Source organism: Perca flavescens, chromosome 20 (assembly GCF_004354835.1).
Source record: "Perca flavescens isolate YP-PL-M2 chromosome 20, PFLA_1.0, whole genome shotgun sequence".
NCBI classification, from domain to species: Eukaryota; Metazoa; Chordata; class Actinopteri; order Perciformes; family Percidae; genus Perca; species Perca flavescens.
This window is the reverse complement of record NC_041350.1, coordinates 14,764,716-14,784,804: the sequence shown is the minus strand read 5'-3', so window position 1 is coordinate 14,784,804 and position 20,089 is coordinate 14,764,716. Positions and strand designations below refer to the sequence as shown.

The 20,089-nt window shown below is 40.6% G+C and overlaps 2 protein-coding genes across 3 annotated transcripts; one reads left to right on the top strand and one right to left on the bottom strand.

The window, feature by feature from the left end:
* Positions 1-12: 12 nt before the first annotated feature.
* Positions 13-15,800, bottom strand: atg2b (autophagy related 2B). 2 transcript variants are annotated; one of them, XM_028565653.1, is made up of 43 exons: positions 15,695-15,800; positions 14,610-15,021; positions 14,334-14,496; positions 14,027-14,179; positions 13,834-13,936; positions 13,384-13,546; positions 13,121-13,300; positions 12,905-13,001; positions 12,621-12,785; positions 12,326-12,477; positions 11,965-12,076; positions 11,196-11,439; positions 10,934-11,096; positions 10,706-10,798; positions 10,402-10,590; positions 9,957-10,230; positions 9,756-9,864; positions 9,478-9,679; positions 8,733-8,875; positions 8,256-8,413; positions 7,461-7,636; positions 7,204-7,354; positions 6,814-7,016; positions 6,264-6,344; positions 6,008-6,114; positions 5,829-5,921; positions 5,655-5,725; positions 5,487-5,563; positions 5,222-5,392; positions 4,990-5,122; positions 4,700-4,899; positions 4,381-4,610; positions 4,157-4,274; positions 3,853-4,044; positions 3,674-3,775; positions 3,495-3,573; positions 2,544-2,754; positions 2,385-2,454; positions 2,219-2,301; positions 1,933-2,054; positions 1,606-1,760; positions 1,361-1,510; positions 13-1,255 (listed from the first exon to the last, which is right to left on the bottom strand). In XM_028565653.1, the coding sequence occupies exons 2-43, from the start codon at positions 14,769-14,771 to the stop codon at positions 1,025-1,027; spliced, it is 6,231 nt and encodes a 2,076-aa protein (XP_028421454.1). In that variant the 5' UTR covers positions 14,772-15,021; positions 15,695-15,800; the 3' UTR covers positions 13-1,024. The 2 variants fall into 2 exon arrangements, with proteins under 2 accessions (XP_028421454.1, XP_028421455.1); XM_028565654.1 differs by having other exon boundaries at positions 7,204-7,351.
* gskip (gsk3b interacting protein) lies at positions 15,747-19,968 on the top strand. The gene is made up of 3 exons (XM_028565661.1): positions 15,747-16,032; positions 18,680-18,925; positions 19,013-19,968. Exons 2-3 carry the CDS (start codon positions 18,683-18,685, stop codon positions 19,169-19,171), a joined length of 402 nt encoding a protein of 133 aa, XP_028421462.1. The 5' UTR covers positions 15,747-16,032; positions 18,680-18,682; the 3' UTR covers positions 19,172-19,968.
* Positions 19,969-20,089: the final 121 nt, after the last annotated feature.

Here is a 20,089-nt window from a genome sequence, read left to right as displayed (position 1 = left end):
AACCCAACCACACTCGATTTAACCGCTTTTATTTCCCTTTCATGCTTTTAATACAAATTCAACTGTACACTTATGTACACGAAATATTATCCTGTCCACATCATATAAACAAGAAATGGGCAAATCAAATGTCTGCAACACAGCATATCATGCCAAATATCAATTGTTAAACATACACTTTAATAAAATCAATTGTGCAGGATCATAAGACTTTGCATCAAGTTTGTGTCAATTATTTGAAATTGTGAGCGGCAGACCGACACAAATAAATATTTGAAACGGTTTTTAAATTTTAAAAGCAGCTTTTCAGAACAGCAGCTTTTGTGAAAATTACACAACATTGATCAGAGCTCAAAATACAATTGTGAAACTAAACGTGGGTACTCTTCCCATTTGTCATTCGTTTGAGCAGTTACCTAAGGTGCTGATAACAGAACTTTACACAGCTGTAACACATTCAGTTTCTCCACTTCTCAGTTCTCTTATATTTGCATGAAATGTTACACATTAGGAATATTTACAGTAAATAACAAAGCCCACTTACAGTACATTATATAAATTAAGGGTCACTACACATATTAGTGTTGACACTAAGTAGAATAAGAATGCAACAGCACACAACTTGTAAACAGAGCTGCTTGAGAATGAAGCAAATGCTGCGCCTCATGAGACAACAGCCTATTTCTTCATTGTAATGATTTTATATTTATAATGCCGTTGTCTATGTTACAACAGAACATAATCCACATAAAGACAATATGTGGCTCACAAATTCATCACTCTTCATATATCCATTTGATTAATCAAACAGTTAAACAATGCTGATAACCATAAAGGCACTGTGAGGGAACTGATAAGCTGACAAGCTAAATCACAGTAGCTCAAATTGCCACAAGATGAACAGTATTTTATTTACACCAGGGCTCTGTGTGCACATCTGAGATGTTCCTCATAAAAAATAAAACATATTTTTTTAGCTGTTGCTTCTGCAGTCATGGTTTCAGGTACCATATGGCAATAAGAATTACTCCTCGCCCTGTCTCCATTTCTGAGACTCCTCCTGGCGTGCATCAGGGTGAATCTGATTCCTCATCCCACCCAAGACATTGGAGGTGGCTTCAGTGGCCATAATGAGTGGCTTGACCACTGCTGGTGGCAGCTGGCGGAGAACTCCACCCACTGCCCCCGTCATCCCACGCTGCTCATGCTCCCGGGTGGCTGTGTCATAGATGGTCAGGGCTGTGTCTGTAATACCCTGTGGATGGAAACACCACAAAATCCTCATTTAAAAAAAGGAGTTTCTTTCCATTAATGTCACTGAAGTGAAAATATTGGTCATTTTAGCTTTAGGGTTGTTTACCTCTTTTACAACAGTATAGGCTTTGGCTACACCTTCTCTCAGGTCAACGGGCTGATGAGCCAGTCCGTAATGGGAGAACCGTTTTATTCTCTTCGTGTCTCTCTCATCGGGCACTGGAGACACCATGTCATAGGCCGTCTCAGCTGCTGCCTAAAAATGACACAACAATAGATTTATCTGATGCCTCATGAAGGCATTAGTAGTAAATACAGACTTTTGTAGTAAGGGTAGAAAGATGAGGTTACCTGGATGGTCCGCACCATCCTGTTGGTGAGCTCCAGAGCAGCCATAGCAGTAGAAGTTCCAAAGGATGCCGTGCCGCGCTGAAACCCACGGACTATACGACCGTCTTTCCTGTACTGCTCAATCGGGAGCCAGACCAAGTCCCTGAATCCCTGAACTGAGCAGAACATTCATCTTAAGAACAGGGAATACATTTAGCTGAGAGATACACCTGAATCAGAAAGCTTACACAGTGTAAATTACTTCCACAACACTTTAAATCATTAAAAAATAAAGACATGTTACCATAGCTTACATTGGGAAATGTTCAGAACATGTATTGTACTCACCTAGTTGTACCAGAGAGTGAATAGGTCCCACACCACCTAGTAGTCCTGGAAGCTGGTTCTTCTTTATGTCATTTAGCCACTCATTTATTGCATAGGAGAACAACTTATCCACACCCAACAATCTGAAATACAGACAAGTATTAGTTTCCTGGGAAAGATTATTGGTGCTCTGCAAGTATCAAACACTTTATAGAGATATATCATATATTAAGGTGTGCAAAAGAAATTTGCTCTATTACTTGCTGAATCCAAGATATTAAATAATAAAATACTGAGATAAACTTACCCTTGTCTATAGCACAAGCGCCTCAGTTTTAGCTCTGAACAATTAAGCTGTGTCAACCCGATAATGATCCCTGCAAATGTTCCCTGAAACAGAGCAGTCATAAATCATTCACAAAGCACAATTGAAATAATTTGGATACATTACATACATAGCCTAGACCATGTACCTGCTCCATTGCAACATGTTTCCCATGGTAATCCAAGCGAATGGGAACCTCAGAAGTAAATCGAAACTCCCTGTTAGGGAAAGAAAACGTTACCAAACACAAACAAGCAGTTATTATTTCTTCAAAAGGGGATTCACTGTTTAGTTATTTAACGCTGACCTAAAGAAGATCGGTTGGTCTGTGAAGGAAGGAGCAGAGGCTTCATTATCATTCACTTCCTCCCTGCCGGATGTGGAGAAACCATTGTGGCTCAAACGTCTCTGAGCAGGCACTGAGATGATTGGGGCCGGGTCCTGGCCGCTGCCAGCGTGCTTGGAGAAGCTGCAGGAGATCTCTGGGGCAGCCGCTTTCTTTGTGGAAACACATATAGCTGCAAAACAAAATATCATATTAGGAGCCAGTATTTGAAAGTGAGGGTTACGTCAAATGATTATTGCGATTATACATGCAACAGTTACCAACAAAATAAAAGATATAATCAAACTTTATTCACATTGTGGGCAATTCACTCTCAAAATAAAAAAGCAACAGAGACTATTTCTAGTCCCTCCCGAGTCAGCCAGCCAACTTGAGCTAACGTTAATGCTTTGTAGAGGTTGTATGATTTTCCAAACTCAATAAACACCATACCTATTAACACAAAACTTCCTTGCTAGCTGAATCTTGTTCTACCTAAGATATTTGCTGAAACATTAACAGATTTAGCTACTATGTCCGTGAACTTTACATGTAAGCTATTTTTAACATGGTGTCACTGACTCACCCCCACAGCTGGTGTGATCCAAACATTTATAATAACTCAAGAGCTTTGTAAAAATAGGACTCATTTAATCTGATAAATCACTTTATAGAAATATGCTGGAGAGCTTCTGCAAAAGCAGTGGTTAAGCTCAAGTTCTTATGTGTTCCACTGTGGTGCTTGAAACATTTTCATGAATAAAAATGTTTCAAAAACAGTTTTTGACTCAACTCTGGAAGTTACAATGTTGCCATGGAAATGGCAGAGTAATATTTTTGTGATGAGCACAGTGTGCTGTCATGCTGATTTAATCACGTTCTAAATGTCTAGTTTACCAATCAGATTGCTACTTGTTGTATAATGAATTTTACCTTCTTGAGCAGGTGGTGAAAAAAACTCAACTTCGGTAGCAAGACTGGTAAAGAAGTCCTTCAAGAAGAACAGTGCATCCTTAAAAAAAAAAAAAAAAAAAAAAAGGCTGTCATTTAAATGTTACTGAGGGATGTGGATACATATCTTTGATAGAATCATCTGTATCAGAGTCTTTTACCTGATCAATATTGAGGCGAAGAGGCATCAGGGAAACACGCAAACAGCACTCCTGGGGAGCCTGGCCTGACTCAGGACACATGTGCAGTGCCTTAACTGTCAACTAAGACCACAAGCACAAAAAAAGTCACACAAGGCCAAGACTTGACTGGGTTAATGTGAGTGTGTTGCCTTCCTCACCATATTAGAATGGGCTTTTCGGGGCATTTCCTTGCTAGAATACAAGTAGAGGAACTTGTTCATCTGTGAGGTAGCCAGTCTGTCTCGAATCTCCAAGTCCTGCACAACAAACACCTGCCGGGATACAGGCTGATCCGTCGCTGGCCCAGAAGCCACCTGGGCCTGTGGGTACACCTCATGCTGAAATCTCACCTAGGGAAAAGGCGAAAAGAAAAGCAGGTATATGATGACAAAATGACTGAAGGTATTTATGTGATCTGTATGAGAGTAATAAACATTTATTCCAGACGAAGAAGAACTTTACCTTGCTAAGCTGTATCTCCATCAGGACGTCTGGGTTCCTTCCTCTTCCACCTCCTGCATGGCCTGAAGCCTTGGCGTGTCTGACTGGAGTTTGAGAGGGGGAGCTATGGGGCGTAGACCTGCAAGGCAGAGAAAAGCATTAAACATTTAACAATTAAGCAAGTGTGTTTCCCCTTTGAGCACATTTAAAACAGCGTGTGCACAGATACATAGCAAATGGCTCACCCCCGGCTTCTAGCAGGAGAGGCTGTGAAAGCGGCACTCCCAAAGTCTTTCCCACCATAGAGGTGCCAAATGACGGAGATCTCCTTGATGAGGTAGCGCACCTCTGGGATGGGAAAGTTCATGGCTCCACGGCTAGAATCGCTCCCATATAAAGGCTGACTAAAGTAATCATCTCGGATTTCCACAGGATCTGAGGTAAGCTGCTTTACCACTGGCTCCTGATCAAGATCCTGAAACACATATCACTTACAGTGAGCCAACACAGGTTTTTAGTGTCTTTGTTACGTAGCCATAACTGTGTGAACGAGCATCTCCTGACCTCTCCTTTGGAACCTGGTGTCTCTAGGATACAAAAGTCGTCCGTCTCTTGGGTCAGGTTAGGGACAGGAGTGATGAGAGGAGAGTGAAGCATGGGGTAGGTGGGGCTTGAATCTTGGTTAAAAGCCCCACTCTCATCCGGGAACAAGAATAGGTCTGAGCGAGGCGGGTCATGGTCTTGATTCCGTACCTCGTGTGCACCTATAGATGTGTGAAAAAAAGTATAAAATCTAATTAAGTTATATCATTCATGGAGCTAAAACTGTAATCGTTACTGAACAAAGTCTTCACCATTCTGCTGCAGCCCTGGTGCATGCTGGCCATCAGTCTCCTCCATAGCTTCACTCATCAGATCCTGCAACATCTGCTGCTCAGTCTCAGCGAGCAATAGGGTCTGAGATGTGGGACGGCTAGGAAACTCCGCCTGTCCAAAAATACACTCAAACTAAGCATGTATGACCAGTAGAGTTGTTAAACTTATTGTAGCTATGTAACACTGGCTCTTGTTGGTGTCACTGCTGACCTTGGTTCTTTGTGTAGTGCTGCTGTGCTTTGCCTCTGGTTCTGCAGGGAGCAGTAAGTCTCCATAGCTGGCTACATACTGGATAAGGTTCATGAGGGCGGCACAGGAGTCCGAACACGTTCTGATGTGAATAACGTCACTGGAACAGCGCAGCTCAAATCTGGGCTCTGACTATCACCCAAGAGACAAATCAAAAATTCAACCTTATTTTTCGAGAGAAAACGTTTAAAAACATAAATGTTGTTTAGAGACAGAAAACTCTTACCAACTTTCTATCCACTCCAGGTTTGACAGCTGTAATCCTCAGCTCCAGCGTTCCCATGTCTACCACTTGGACATAGTCTGTGACAAAAAAATAAAAGCGAACATTGGTCAAAACTACATTTAAACTTTTCAAGCAGTTTATTAAAAATCCTCAATGAAGTCAACTTACCTCGCGCTAGATTGACAGAGACGGCATTACTCTTGTCTGAGAGGAACAGAGCTGCTTCGTCCAAAATGATCCTGTGCACAACATTTTATACTGAGCAAGAACAACTTTTTCTATAGCTCAATTGCAATGACATCTCTCAATTTTGTATCAGCGAAACCAGTAGCCCATTCATACCTGAGTGTTGACGAAGAGAGGTCCAAAGAGACACTGCTGGAGATGCTGAAAGTCTCTACAACCAACAGTGATCTGAGTGGCAGGTAAAGGGGTCTGTCAAGAAGAAAAAACCTAATTAGAATACACACACAGATGACAAATAACTCATTATTTAGTGAAATGTCTGAAGTCTATTTTACCTGTAGTCTAGAGAGCAGCTCCACAGATGTAAATGAAGGGTGGTGACAGATGTAGGAGGGGCGTAACCCAAAACAGGCTCATCGGAAACATTCAGAAAGTCAACAATCTGTTGAACATTAATTGGCATTAAGATTACACATGTGATTTTTATGGCATTACATTTCCCTCAAATGCTCTCTGAACATTTAGGAGAAGGCAAAAGAATAAAAGAGGTTGTGTAAAAGTTAGTGAAGTGGTAGCTCCATATTGGCCTACCTGGTCATACCAGCCCAGGCCAGGTGGGACCACTCTGTGCTGGAGTGTGGCTCCTCTCACTCCAACAGCCACCAGAAATTCCTGGATAAAAAAAAAAAAAAAAAAAAAAAAAAAGGCACACATCGTCACATGGAGCAGAAAACAAAAAACAAGCCGATTGATGTCTAACTGACCGTCTAATAAGGGAAATGTAGACTGAATGTAGTTGAAACACTAAACCACCTCCCTAACTTGGGGTTAGAAGTCATTAACAGTTAATTAACAGAATAAGAAAGCTCTTCTGCTACACAAAATTCTTTAATCTTTGCATTGTTTACTTGTGAAATATTGGGTAGTTTCACATCTTAAGGCCTCTAAAAACTTTTCAAATGTAACAATCTGAAAATCGAGTGTGTGAAACTGCTCACAACTCACTGACCTGTTCATATCCACTCTATGGTTTTAACTACATGGATTAATTTGAGTGGGGTCCTAGCAATCAAGCACAGCTCAACAGACAAGAGAATCTATACCAAGGTGATCAAAAGTCACAGTCAGTTCTGTAATCCACCTTGACATTGCGTTCTGCATTCTGTGACAAGATTTTGACGGCAACAGACACCATGCTGCGGGCCTCCAGACCAATACCCTCCGAGGGTGTTGAGGATCTCTCAGGAGATGTCTCGGATTGGTAGATGGTTGGCTCTAACCAGTGGGGATGTGTCCTGCATGGCAACTTGACCTCTGAGATAGAGGTGCCTCCATCTACAAGTCCTGAGCAGATTAACAGAGTGAGACATCAGTGAAGGAAACACAGGTACATGAATGACATAACAACAGCGATGTAGAGACAGTATGGTTGAATGGTAGTACTCCCCCATATTTTAAAGTCACATTATCACCAAATATCACATACACACAACAGAATAAGAGTAACATTGTAGTTAATATGTTTGTTTACCTTGATGATACATGCAAATATTACTGGTGTGGAAGCAGATGTAATGTTGGTCTTTATAGCCTTCGTACTGCGTCACACTGAACAGCACAGCATTTTTCACCTCCAGCCAGAACTCGCCATGTTTGTTGTTCAGCACAGTTTTATCCTCCTTCTGGGAGAAAGATGGAAACTCAATCGCACTATCCATAAAGCAAGATATTAGGAATGTCTGAATAAAACGTGTGAGGATAGTGATATCAAAAAGGATGACAGTTTACCTTAGTATTAGTTTGAAGAGCCACCAGGCCATGATTGACACTGATGATGACAGAGAACAGGCTCTGGGAGGTCTTGCTCTGGGCTCTGGGCTTTTTCTTTTTGCGAGACCTGAGGCCCAGGTCCGATGCAGGAGAGTAATAGTGCATGGTCTCCTCCTCTGAGCCACTGGTATCCTCTGTAAGCACAACACAAAGCATGTATATGAAGTGACAAGCTGCTGGTTGTTGAAAACATGACTTCATATTAGACATTTCGACTACAAATGTAGCTCAGCGCAAATTCTGTCAGGGAGACTTCATTAACGTTAACACTCTTCTCTTAAACTGATCAGCTGGTTTGTGGGAAGGACATTTGTGTAAACCAATCAGAATCGGGCACGTATGTTCAAGCCAATCACAGCATGAGAACCATGTTTTAAATCTTTGCCCTCCCCTACTTCTGTCAGTTGTGTGTGTGTGTGTGTGTGTGTGTGTGTGTGTGTGTGTGTATATATATATATATATATATATATACACATACATACACATATATATACACATACACATACACATATATATATATATATATATATATATATATATATATATATATATATATATATATATATATATATATATATATATATATATATATTTTTAACGATGGGAGTCTAATCTCCAGAGTTATGTACCTTCTTACTTTGCACTTGTAACCCTACAAATAAATGTTTGCATATCTGCAACGAAGTCTCTCCTGTTGAATTCTAAGAGTCTGACTAATGCAAAATTATGGGAAATGTTTTTTTGTCGTCTCACCCTCGGGACCAGTAGACCGAAACTGGCTGAAGCTGTCCTTGGAGTAGGTGTTGATCAACTGACTGGCAACAGAGAGTCCAACTCCATATGGCATGCTTTCCACGGTCTCCACTGGAGATGGAGCAGTAGGCTCCCACAGCAGCAGGTCATTGTTTATCCTAAAATATTGAGAATATGCATTTATGTATGGAATATGTAGGGGTTAAGTATCTTATCACATCTTCTATGGGTAGGACCACAGTTTTTGTCACTTCATTTTGACAGTCCAATCAAAGATTTTAATCTGGCGGTCAACAAGACCTGTTTTAACTGAAATATAGCATCTATTCAAACAAATAAGCAGGGTTCTACAAAAACACATTTATACATGTGAAAAGGTTTCAGAAGTTAATTTCTTTATTATTATTGCTTACTGGTTTACTGTAAAACTTTAACAAACATGTCCTGCCATTTTGGATCACATTACAAATCTTTTACCTGTTGTGTAGTTTTTCATAAAATGCCTTGTTGGGGAGTACTAATTGCACATTGGGGAAACACAACTCAAGGATGAAGCGGGAGTTGTTCATGGTTTTTTCCTGGAACTCTGTCATCTCAGCAACATCACCAGGGATAATCATCTGGAGTTCAAATAAAAAAGATTTTCAAAACACGTGCTCCACCACCACCTGCTCTGTCAACTTAGGTATGCAAAGCAGTGCTCATGTTGCTGTTTGCATAATTACGCATCTCTCATACTGTACATTATAATACATCAACTAGAGGATACCATCGCTCCTGAATGCAAATTTATCCACCTGCACAAAACCACCTGCTTTGGACCAAGGCCATCAGAACTGCAATTCAAACATTTTCAAACTTTTTCCAAATATAAGGAAATACATATGCTGCAAGATTTTGCAAGTGTAATTGTGGTGTTTTCCTAACATCAAGCATATCTGTGCATTGATAGCATGTGTTATAAATGCCCCTGGTCCAAACTGAGAACATGAGATAATGTTGTATAAAGTGAGCAGACTTACATAAATTAATCCGGTGGTATTCATACACCTAGATCATTTTTAAGCCAATACATTAAGCAGTTGCATTAGGCTCCAGTGCATTTACTTAATGTTTTAAAGCAATAATACTGCACTTCAAGACTAAGAAACATAATAATATATACAGTAGTTGGCGGTGTATTTAAATTTTTGATGAATGTGGTCCTTTGGCCATGACCTACCTCTTCATTCTCATACATAACCCTTCGTGATGAAAAGGGTGACGGCTCTGGTTTCCCAAAGTCACACACATCCTTCAGTGAATGGGCAGCTCCTTCATCCTCTTCCTCTTCAAGGGAATGGTCCTCAGCCCCTTCGTCATCTTCAGCCGTCACCCGCTCAAGGATCGAGTGGACTGCAGTGGGGTTCATCTTCAGCACAACCCTGCTCAAAGAGTCAATATCACTGAGAAGTGGCCCTGAATGGACAGATCAGTTTGAAATTGGTTGGATTAATTTACCTGGGCCAATCAAATTTTACACTATCAGATGTTGTCATGTCTCCATCCATGGTGTGGGACACTCTGAGGAACCGGGCAGCTGGTTGATCTGGATCCTCCTGAAACTTCCCTGTGCAACAAAAAAAAGCAGTTAGAGAGATATACAAAAAAAATCTTCTGAGGGAATTTTAGATTTTTTTTTTTCTCCATTCGACCACATACCAATAAGCTCCCTGAAAGTGAGCTCCATCTTGGTTTGGTCAGGAGAGCTGCCACCCATGAACTCTGTCTTCACTTCCAGGTCTTCCAGCTCCAAGTAGAGTACTTCCTTCTGCAGGGACTTCTTAAACCAAGGGCCCCTCTCCTGATCTGAGCGCAGGTCAGGGATGGGGAAGTGGATTGCAAGGCCCAGCAAAGGAGCATTGACGGTCAGCGATACATGACAGTTGGTGGGAGTATGGCTGTCATCAAGGAAAACCTCTGCAAAGGCCTTATGCTGTGAAATGAGTTTAAAGAGACAAAGAGTTAGATAATATACATGTTGTAGAGGTGCGATTTACATGATCAGGTGTGACAATAATTTTCTAGACAACAATCATCATACCATTGTGACATATTAGATTTATATTTCTAAATATTCAATTAGTAGTTCTTGGGACACCCTTACCAAGCTGACATGTTTATTATAGGATGTGTACATGTGGGAGGCCATCAACTCTGTGGTGGCCAGCTTCTGAGGTTGTAGCAATGAGTTAAGACGGTCTACGATGCTGATGTCCAGCTCAGAGTGCACGGGGCCCAGCTCCACCTGGATCTCAGCTTTCCTGGGAATGGTGCTAAGGCGAACCTGGCCACCCTGCACAGAAAACCAAAGTGCTGACTAAAGTAGAAGCCTGACAATGCACAAATAATGTGTTTCAGTGTTAGGTGTTAGTGCTGTGGTTTCATACTGAACTAATAAATGCTGTTACCTGAGGGCCTCTGCGCTCAGCTTGTTTGTAAAGCAGGTGAAGGCAGGTGGTAAGCGACGCATCGGCACTGGCAGTAGTGTCAAATGTCAGGAGCTGAGGTGTGACAGAGTAACTAGTGAGAAACACTCTTAAAGTCATGCCAGCTGCAACTTTCAGCTTAAGTTGAACTAAGTTTAACCGAACAAAGCACAGTGCAAAATGTGCTTAGCTCAGGCTTGAGAATCTAACCTCAGTGTACTGAATGCCTCTTTGGGAGCCACCACTGACAGCCTCAGAGGGGAACAGACACTCCAGAAACTCCATCTGGTCCAGGGAGACGTCAGTACTGAAAGTCCGCAGGCTGGATCCCTGACAGTGCTCATAGTTGATCTTCAGGCCCTGGCCCAGGAACCTGCAAATATAAGCCCAGATCAGACAGACATAAAACACTTAAATGATAAATCAAGTATAATCTTGCCACAAAAGGAATAAGTAAAAAATAAAAGTGCACCTGAGATGGTCATGGGGGCAAGCCTGGTTGAACACTGTCCGAGACTGAAGGAAAGCAGCTGGGGCAAGCTGGCCGGGGCCCAGCATGCTGAAGAAGTGTGAAGCCATGGGGCCAAGAGGACTGGGAGCGGCATCTGGTGGTGGCAGCGGGTCGATATGGAGGACTGAGACAGCCAGGCTACTCAGTGTTAACTTTAACACCAGCTCTGGCCTTGACTCATCACCGTGGGTTTTGGATGGATGGGCTGAAATACAACAATGGCAGGTATGCATACAGATGCTTCATTTTCACTGTGGTGAAATGATAACCATGTGCAACACAGGGCTGAGTGTTGGTAGGTTTTCATATAGACAAGCACTTCACCAGCAGATTTCACTGATTTCATATCTACAACCACAGATAAAGCTCTACTCTCCTCTCAGACATCTCACTGTTGAACTCAAAGAGGAAAAGGTAATATCAACTTGACCCCCAAACCACATTTTTTCCACATGTATTTATTTATATTTTTAATTGTATTTTATAATTAACAATAAATACGTTATTGATCTTGTGTTACAACTGTTGTCACTGCTGCACAAGCAATTGCCCCTCTGGGGACAAATCAAGCTCTACTTGACATGTTGTTGACTACTCAAGAAGATATGCTTGGAATAAAAACCTGCACACTCATCCCCTCTCTTAAGCACATGGCCACAGAGGGACAAGTATTTAATAGTTTACTGTGTACGAAGTATATACAAATATACAGATATGTTGTAATACTTACAAGTCTGTCTCAGTAATTTTTGAGGGAGTTGTGAATCCCGTGACTGGATGGGAGTTTCCTTAGTCTGCTTCTCTCTTTGTCGTGGTACATCCATGTAATCATCCCACAGAGCCTACAAACACAGATATGATGCCAGATAATGTCACAGCAACACCAAAATTCATTTGGGAGAATTTTACCACACAAACCCAAAACAGCCATACGTCATTAATATACCTCCTTATTTTGTCAGTATAAAGATTAAATTACATTTTACATTGACATGTCTAATAGAGTACCCAGACCACTGAGAACTCTTATGCTCAACTACCTTACATTTCAATGTGTTTTTATGACTGCAGTCAAAGAGGTGAAGACTTACTGTTGCATTTCCAGAGGGAGATTCTCCTGGTGAGGCAGAGTAGTTACTATTGAGTGACAAATCCAAGTCAACGGTAGGTGGCTCACCCAGAGGAGGAAGGGATGACAAGCTGTGAGACATGTCCATGTCTGCCATGGAAAAGAACACATCATCTGCACCAACCACAGATGGGTTTAAAAAAAAAATCAATAAAAAGGAAAGGACAAAGAAAGAACACATTTCATTAGATAGATGTAACCATGACATCTGGTTTCTCTGAAAGGTCAGGGGTTCTGGGATAGTGTTTCAGTCCAACCTCGACTAGACACAGTTCTGGTGGTCTGGCTCTCAAAGAGGTCAGGGTCCATTCCTGCCACAGCTGTATCCTTTTTTAGACAGCGGTTCAGTTCCATATGGAGCCGATACTCATCCTCTTGCTGTATGGGTCGGCTCTTTCTATCCTTAGCCCATTCCTGTGCACCTTTACACAAAGAATAAGAAATACACTATTCATTCTACTTCTAAATAACTGATTTGGTGACATTATTACCCTGTTTGATCCAAATATCTTCTATCATCTATCAACAGAGGGGTGCTCACCTCCACCAGAGAAAGCTCCACACAAGTCCAGGAGAAGATGAACTTGCCGTGGGGACAACAGAATAATAAGTGTATCAATATGTCCAACAACATCCAGCTGAAAAGCAAAACATGAAAAACCAGCTGGTTAATAGCAATTACCCCTAGTTCGTAATATTGATTAATAATCAAGATTCTTTTTTTCTATATTTTGTAGTTAAGAAATGCTTAGTTTACCTTTGCTCCAGGCATAGCCAAGTTGTTTTTTAGAGTGAGGGACAACTCAATTTTACCACTGAGGCTCCCGACCTGCACAGGTTCAAAGGGTGTTGTAGAGGATACAGGCTCTGTAAACTGGGGATGAGGCTCACATATTATTTTGGGATTCCAGCTAGGGGAGAGCTTTGGTTCAGTTTCCTGCAAAATAAGAGAAATATCTTTTTAAATGTCTGATACATACAACTCTTTTATGTCAAATTGTAAAGGCTTGCTACACCAACCGTTGGAGTGGGTGAAGATTTACAACCAGCACGGGACACATCTGAGAACTCATCCCAAAATACAGTGATGCCCTCCATCTGCAAGTTTTTATGTGCAAATGTGGTTGGCTGATGCACATTCACACTTGAACTCTCCTCGTCTGTTTCATCGCAGTAAACAATCCTGAAAGCAACGACAGAACACAATTAGCTTGACAAGGACCTGCACTATGACAGTGAAAACTAATTTATTGCATGTACTACATATTTGGGACATCTTCTATACATTTAGCTGCAGCCCTTTTTTTTACTATCCACAACTCAATTATTAAAAATATTCTGCTCCCCTTATCTATGTCTCTTCCTTTCTGATGGATTATAGATTTAAGAAAGAAAATTGACAATGGATGAAGGCTTTTAACTAGATTCTGATGTTGAAAAATATTTAGAATATTTTGGAAATTGACTTACTTTTTGATTCGAATCTCAAGGGCGATTCCAGTTTTTGAATTTTCTGGAATGTGTTCAACTCTGAGAACAGTATCCAAAAATGTCACTTTAACTCTTCTCAGAACTGCAAGATAGGAAATTAAAAGATTACCTTACACAATACTAGGCTTGTAAACCTCTTTAAATGTTGCCTAACAGTATAGACATAATGTACCTGTCTCTATCGTTTCTGCAAACTTCTCTAATCCTTCAAAAGGCTGGAAGCTCTCTCCCATATCGTCGGTGAGTTTCTGGCTGAGACATTCTTTGGCAAGCTGCATGCTGCTCGTCATGAAACTGGACCAGTACATGGGTTCGGTGCCAGATGCTGTAGGAACAGCCAGTGGTGACTCGGTCATTGACTTTTTAGTAAAAATCAGTTGTCAACTTTTTAATGTTACAAAATGACGACACGTTTCCACCTATCTAAAACCTTTTTCAAACATGGTGTTGTAGTGGCACATAATGCAGCCTGTCCTTACCCACTCTTGGTCTTGGTCTGAGCACCATCTCCAAACCCTTGACCTCTAGGGCACAGTTTTCGTGAAGTAGGGCTGCCCATGGAACAGTTAGAGAAATTGTCTGGATGAACCCAGCGATGACCTCAAAGGGGGCATCTGCTGTCTCTAGGAGTTCATTGAGTGACTGAGGAACAAAAAATAATGCTGAAGCCTCTTTTAGTTCATACAGATTCTGTGTTTAAATCAAAATAAACTAATCAGTTGTATTTCCTGCCACAAAGGTAACACTACACATACCCATTTATCCAATGGCACTTGTGCAAGTGATCCAGTGCCTTGATAGAGGTCTAAACTGAGCTGATCCAAGCTCAGCTTCTCCTGCAGAAAGTTGCCAAGGTACCGATGCAGGAGGTATCTGCAGGCCCGCTTCTTGATGGACTCAGAAAATGGCCAAGGCATCTTAACTCAATAGGTGAATAGTACACAGGTAATGAAAGGGATCTTAAGGTTCTGCAACCGGAGTGCTATAGCTACTTAGACAGCTATGAATGAATCACTGGTGTTACAGTTGTGTCATCCTGTCGACTTAAATACATTGAGAAATCGTGAGCTTAAACACCATTCACATCGCAAGATGAGGGACACTTTGGAGGATGTGTTGACACACAGAGCTATGTGCGGGAATTGGTCCGACTCCAGTTTGCTGCTCCTACAGAAACACACACATATGGTTCCCCCTTTGTAATTTGACACTTGATACAACATTAGACTAAACAGACAGAATGTTTACAACACAGGCGAAAACAACAAGCTCAATTAATGCGTCAGTTTAAGACAGAGACAGTTAAATTGTTCTTCAGTAGCATTAATATAGTGCAACATAAAATGTACAGATAACGTTAGTGTTATCCTAAGCACATATTTACCACTATTCTAGAGCCAGTGTAAACAAGCCAATCGCACTTACAAAATAACTGTTAGCATGCCACAGACTTGCTAGTCAATAGCAACCCTTAGCTAGCTATATTTACTTAAACAGAGCTGTCATCGTAGTCAACAAACGGGAGTTGAGTTGAGCTAGCTAGACAAAGACATGTCATTTAGCTAGCTAGCCGGCTAGCAACGTTATGAACCACTCCTGTCTACAGATTGAGACAACATTAGCATAACCGGCTAGCGTCTGGCTAAAAGGCTGTTGCGATATGCTTGCTATATTGCTAGCTAACCCTAAAATCCAACATTTCGCAAGTTATCTAGCTAGCTACCCTCACACGTGAGATGTACACTAACAAAAACACTTCACATATCGACACTAGCGAAATATTCCTACACGCACAAGTAGATGAACAGAGACGAATATATAAGTGCAGCTGTTAAATTACCTTCTGTCTGAGTTGTTTACAAACACTTTCATGACTCCGCACAGCAGAGCCTACACACTTAGGGGTGGGATTAGACAATGACGTCATAACATGGCGGATCTGTGGGGCACACTCATTGGGTCAATATTTCTTTTATCTCGTTATTTAGACACTAAGCAGATAAACTAGAAATAGGGCGTGCGTTCATGTGATTTCAGTCTCTGGTAATCCACAAATTTGAGGCTCAGCAGTTACCTATCTAACGCTAGGCAACGCTCATTTGACTAAACCCTGTCCACCGGAGAGCTCCGAGTTGGCTGGAAGCTTCCACAAGCCGGAAGAACACAACCAACGAGGAGGTAAGAAAATGCACGCAGTTTGGTTAGAAATTATTATAGTGACATATTAATATTAAACGTATAGCCCTGTTATTATATCATATGTAAAATTCAGACGTTTTCAATATGAACGTGAATATGAAGTGTTTGAAATACGTTTATGGCCCACAGTGAGAGAGACCAGTGTTGTGCCGAGTTTTGCATCCCTGCCGAGAATTGCATCAACCTCACTGGCAGCAAGGAAATGCTGCTAATTCTGAGTCTTATAAAACATTGACTCTAAACATTCAAATATTATAGACTTAATATTATGTAATGCCATTGAATAACCGGACAAAGAAGATTATATCGGTTTTAAACAGTACACTTTGTCTTAAAAATAGTTTTCCCTTGTGGATTCTCGGCAAGGGATGCAAAACTCTGCAGAACACCTGTCAATTGTCTTTCTACTGTTAACCAGTGCATTAACTAAATTCCCCAGAGTTTACAACAAAATGTAGCTAATGTTAGCCATCTTTTAGCCGAACTATAACATTTGTATGAAACTCACACATTGAGTAACCAACTCTATTTTGCCTCAGCCAGTAACACACTGAGGCTACTCACAGTTGATCCGCAGGGTGTCGCTGTGATGTCGATGTTTTTAATTGTATGAATTAACCTGGTTTTATGCAGTCTATGGAATTAACAAATTATTACATGGGTTGTGGACGGTAATATGTGTGTAATACTGGCAGTGATGGATAGCAACTATGTGCATTTACTCAAGAACTGCATTTCAGTAGAAAGTTGAGGTACTTTAGTATTTATACACTCTACTACAATTTAGAGGGAAAAATACTTTTTACTCCACTTCATTTATTTGACAGCTGTATTATTAGTAACTTTACAAATTAAGATTTGATTCACATTTATAAATTAAACTATTCAACACTGTGTAAACAACAATAAAATGCCACATGCTCATAATACAACAGTAATAATAATCCAGTAATAACAATATATAATAATATAACGCTCACAGGGGCTTTTTTTCTGCATTGCAATCTTTTGATACCGATAATTACAGCAGTACAACTTGCTTGTGATACTTATTTTTTTCATTGTGTTATTGCTGCTTTTACTTAAGTGATGGATCTAACTTCCTCCACTACTGAATTGAGGCATATATGTATGTGCCAATAGGTCTTCGCTTTTTGTTTAATCTGTCAATTTGTCGATTAGCCCAATAAAACATTAAGTTTTAAGGCTAGAAAATGTAAGAATTGACAAATGTCTATTAATATCTCTTTCTAATACGTATTTGCCTTACTGGTACTGTGTTGGTATACAATTACAAAGAAACAAACCATAATAATATTTTCTCCTCCCATAAAAAAATAAAGGTTACAGGTGTTTTACCTGTAAAATCCACATCAGATAGATGTCAACAAGGTGGAAGGGAGAGGTTAAGTAAAGATTGCAGCATGTTTCACAATCAGTCAGGGTGGCATACCAAGGCCGAGTCCTTACTGCAGCAGCCTAGGTTCGATTCCGACCCGGGGTCCTTTGCTGCACGTTGTCCTCTATCTTTCCCCTTTGTCAAGCATTTGTCTGACTGAGGATACACCACCAAAACCTAGCAGGTGCAACAGGAATTCACCCTCACTGCTCAGCCATCAGTTCTTAATTTTGTAAGATTAAATAGAAAAAAACTGAACCAACTCAGCATTGGAGACATTAGTATTCGTCTCTGGGAACACATTGGACTTTTGGAGATTTGGTGCTCTGATGAATTGATAAGTGAAGTGCTCTGCTTGGCTAAACCAAGTAGGGATAAACTAACCAATTTGGAAGAAGGAAGTGTCTCTGGTTTGGAAATACCCATGTATCTGTTTGACACGTGTGCATATTTAGTTTGGGAAGTTAATGACATATTAAATCGGGTCCAACATGGCAGTTAAGTTCCTAGCATTATTTGCTTTGACTTTTTCTCACACAGTCAACTACACATAAAGGTTGTGAAATGTTAAAAGCACTTTACACCTAAAAAGGTCACAGAACAGTCACATGCATGTTTTTTTCAGTTCTCCTTTTTTCTTTAGATAATTAGCATTTAGGAAGCATCACTGCAGCTGAATCACAACCTCTGTATTATAGAATTTGAAAGTTTGATGATGCTACAGGTGTAGTTTAAAAGACTTTACTTCTGTCTCATTATAGATAGTACATAACCCTTGTGTTGCCTTCCTGTCAACCTCAACGTTTTTGACACCTTTTTTCACAGTTTGTTTTTGCTTTTTCCAACGTTTTAAATTGTAAAGTTTTTCTTCTTAACATTTTCAGCGCTTATTTTTACATCTCATATTTTCTGATATAAAACAAAAATTGAAAACAGGTCAATTTGACCCAAAGTCAACACAAGGTTAACAAGTAGTCCAATTAATGTAGCGTGTTGCCATGGCAGTAGAGAGCTGCTTGGTCTGACACAGTCCCAGTTAACTGCAGGGTTTCTGAAGTGCACTCAGTGATTGTGGACATTGGGAACTATTGCTATCATTGTGCCAGGTAGCAAGCTCTAATAGCATACAGTAACATCCTTAGACTGTAAAAATAATAAACATTTTTTACACTCTATGGTAACATCTGGGCATCCGCTGAGTCAGTCAATAACGTTGTTCTGTTACAGGGGATGGAGATAGACTGCCAGCCCGAGGAATCCATTGTCTCTTCATTTGATGAGGACTGCGTTGTGCTTGGTGATGTCAAAGACATGATGTTGGAGGCAGAAGCAGTGGTCAATGACGTACTTTTTGCCGTTGCTGAAATGCATGTGTCACAAAGTCTCAACAGCATGTCCGATGTGGCCTACATAAACGTAGAAACAAGAGAGGGGAACCGGTATTGTCTGGAGCTCACAGAGGCAGGACTAAGGGTAAGATGCACCAAAAGTGAGGCACAGTGATTACTTGTTTTATTTCTCATTGTATGCATGTTTTACATAAACTATTCTACCAAACAGGTGGTGGGCTACGCCTTCGATCAAGTGGACGAGGATTTGAACACCCAGTATCATGAGACTGTTTACTCTCTTCTGGACAAGCTAAGTCCAGGTTACAGAGAAGCCTTTGGGAATGCTTTGCTCCAACGTCTGGAGAGGCTGAAGCAAAACGGACAATAAGAATGACCAAGATTCACCAAGATGTGACATCCACCTGCCTAGCTACCACTACAATAAGGGGTACCCTGCTCTATCAACTGCAAAAAAAAATCATGACTTCATGTTAGTTGCTCAACTTTAGTGACTGCTAGGGATTGGTTGGATGGGGGCTGTTGCAACATTGTGTTGTCGACGTTACTGGGGAAAGATCTTCCAGCTTCCGTGTGATACAAATTTGTAACTGCGTACATTGATTCTGCACCTTTTTGTACTCATCAAAATAATCTGAGAAGGAGACAGCATGTTATAGAATTATTGATCAAGTTTCTCTCTCTGCCCTGCTTGCACTACAGCTGACGACCGAGATCTGCTCAAATACACCCAACTAGTTTTTATTCAGCAAGTGTCTGAAAGAACCAAAGCTATATTCTTTCAACTCATACTGCCTTAATCACCGACTTTAGGTTAGAAAAGTACAAATAAAATACATTGACTTGTCAACTTATTTTGTATTGATGTGAAATAAGGTATTTTGTGGGGCTGACATTTCACATGAAAGTTCTTCGAAAAGTTTAAGATAGCTAGCACTGTATACAATACCAATTGTGTTTGGATATTACTTCTCCATACTGCATTGAAACTCAAGCTTGCTTTTCAAGCTTTTACTGTAGAGCTGCTTTAAAAATCTTCGTTTATTGTGCATGTGACCTGGTTCCTAAGTCAGTGTTATAAAATTTTAAGAAAACTTATTTCTTTTGCAATCTTACTGGAATTCTTTTCTGCTGGCCTTCGCTCGGACCAATAAATTCTCAGAATGACGTCTTTTACCTCATGAATAAAAACCTACAAATGTCTGACAGCAGGCACACCCAGGCTGAGCAGGAATAAGAAACTTTCAAACAAGAAAGAGGTTGGTTCCTTCTGAACTGCTGATTTTAG

What these genes read in the sequence shown, in the direction of transcription:
- atg2b (XM_028565653.1), bottom strand. Translation starts at nt 14,771, where the DNA reads ATGCCTTGGCCATTTTCTGAGTCCATCAAGAAGCGGGCCTGCAGATAC. An exon ending in TGCAGAAACGATAGAGACAG is followed by an intron (nt 13,937 to 14,026) that starts GTACATTATGTC and finishes CCTATCTTGCAG; the next exon opens with TTCTGAGAAGAGTTAAAGTG. An exon ending in TTATGTATGAGAATGAAGAG is followed by an intron (nt 8,876 to 9,477) that starts GTAGGTCATGGC and finishes TTTGAACTCCAG; the next exon opens with ATGATTATCCCTGGTGATGT.
- gskip (XM_028565661.1), top strand. Translation starts at nt 18,683, where the DNA reads ATGGAGATAGACTGCCAGCCCGAGGAATCCATTGTCTCTTCATTTGAT. An exon ending in TCACAGAGGCAGGACTAAGG is followed by an intron (nt 18,926 to 19,012) that starts GTAAGATGCACC and finishes TCTACCAAACAG; the next exon opens with GTGGTGGGCTACGCCTTCGA.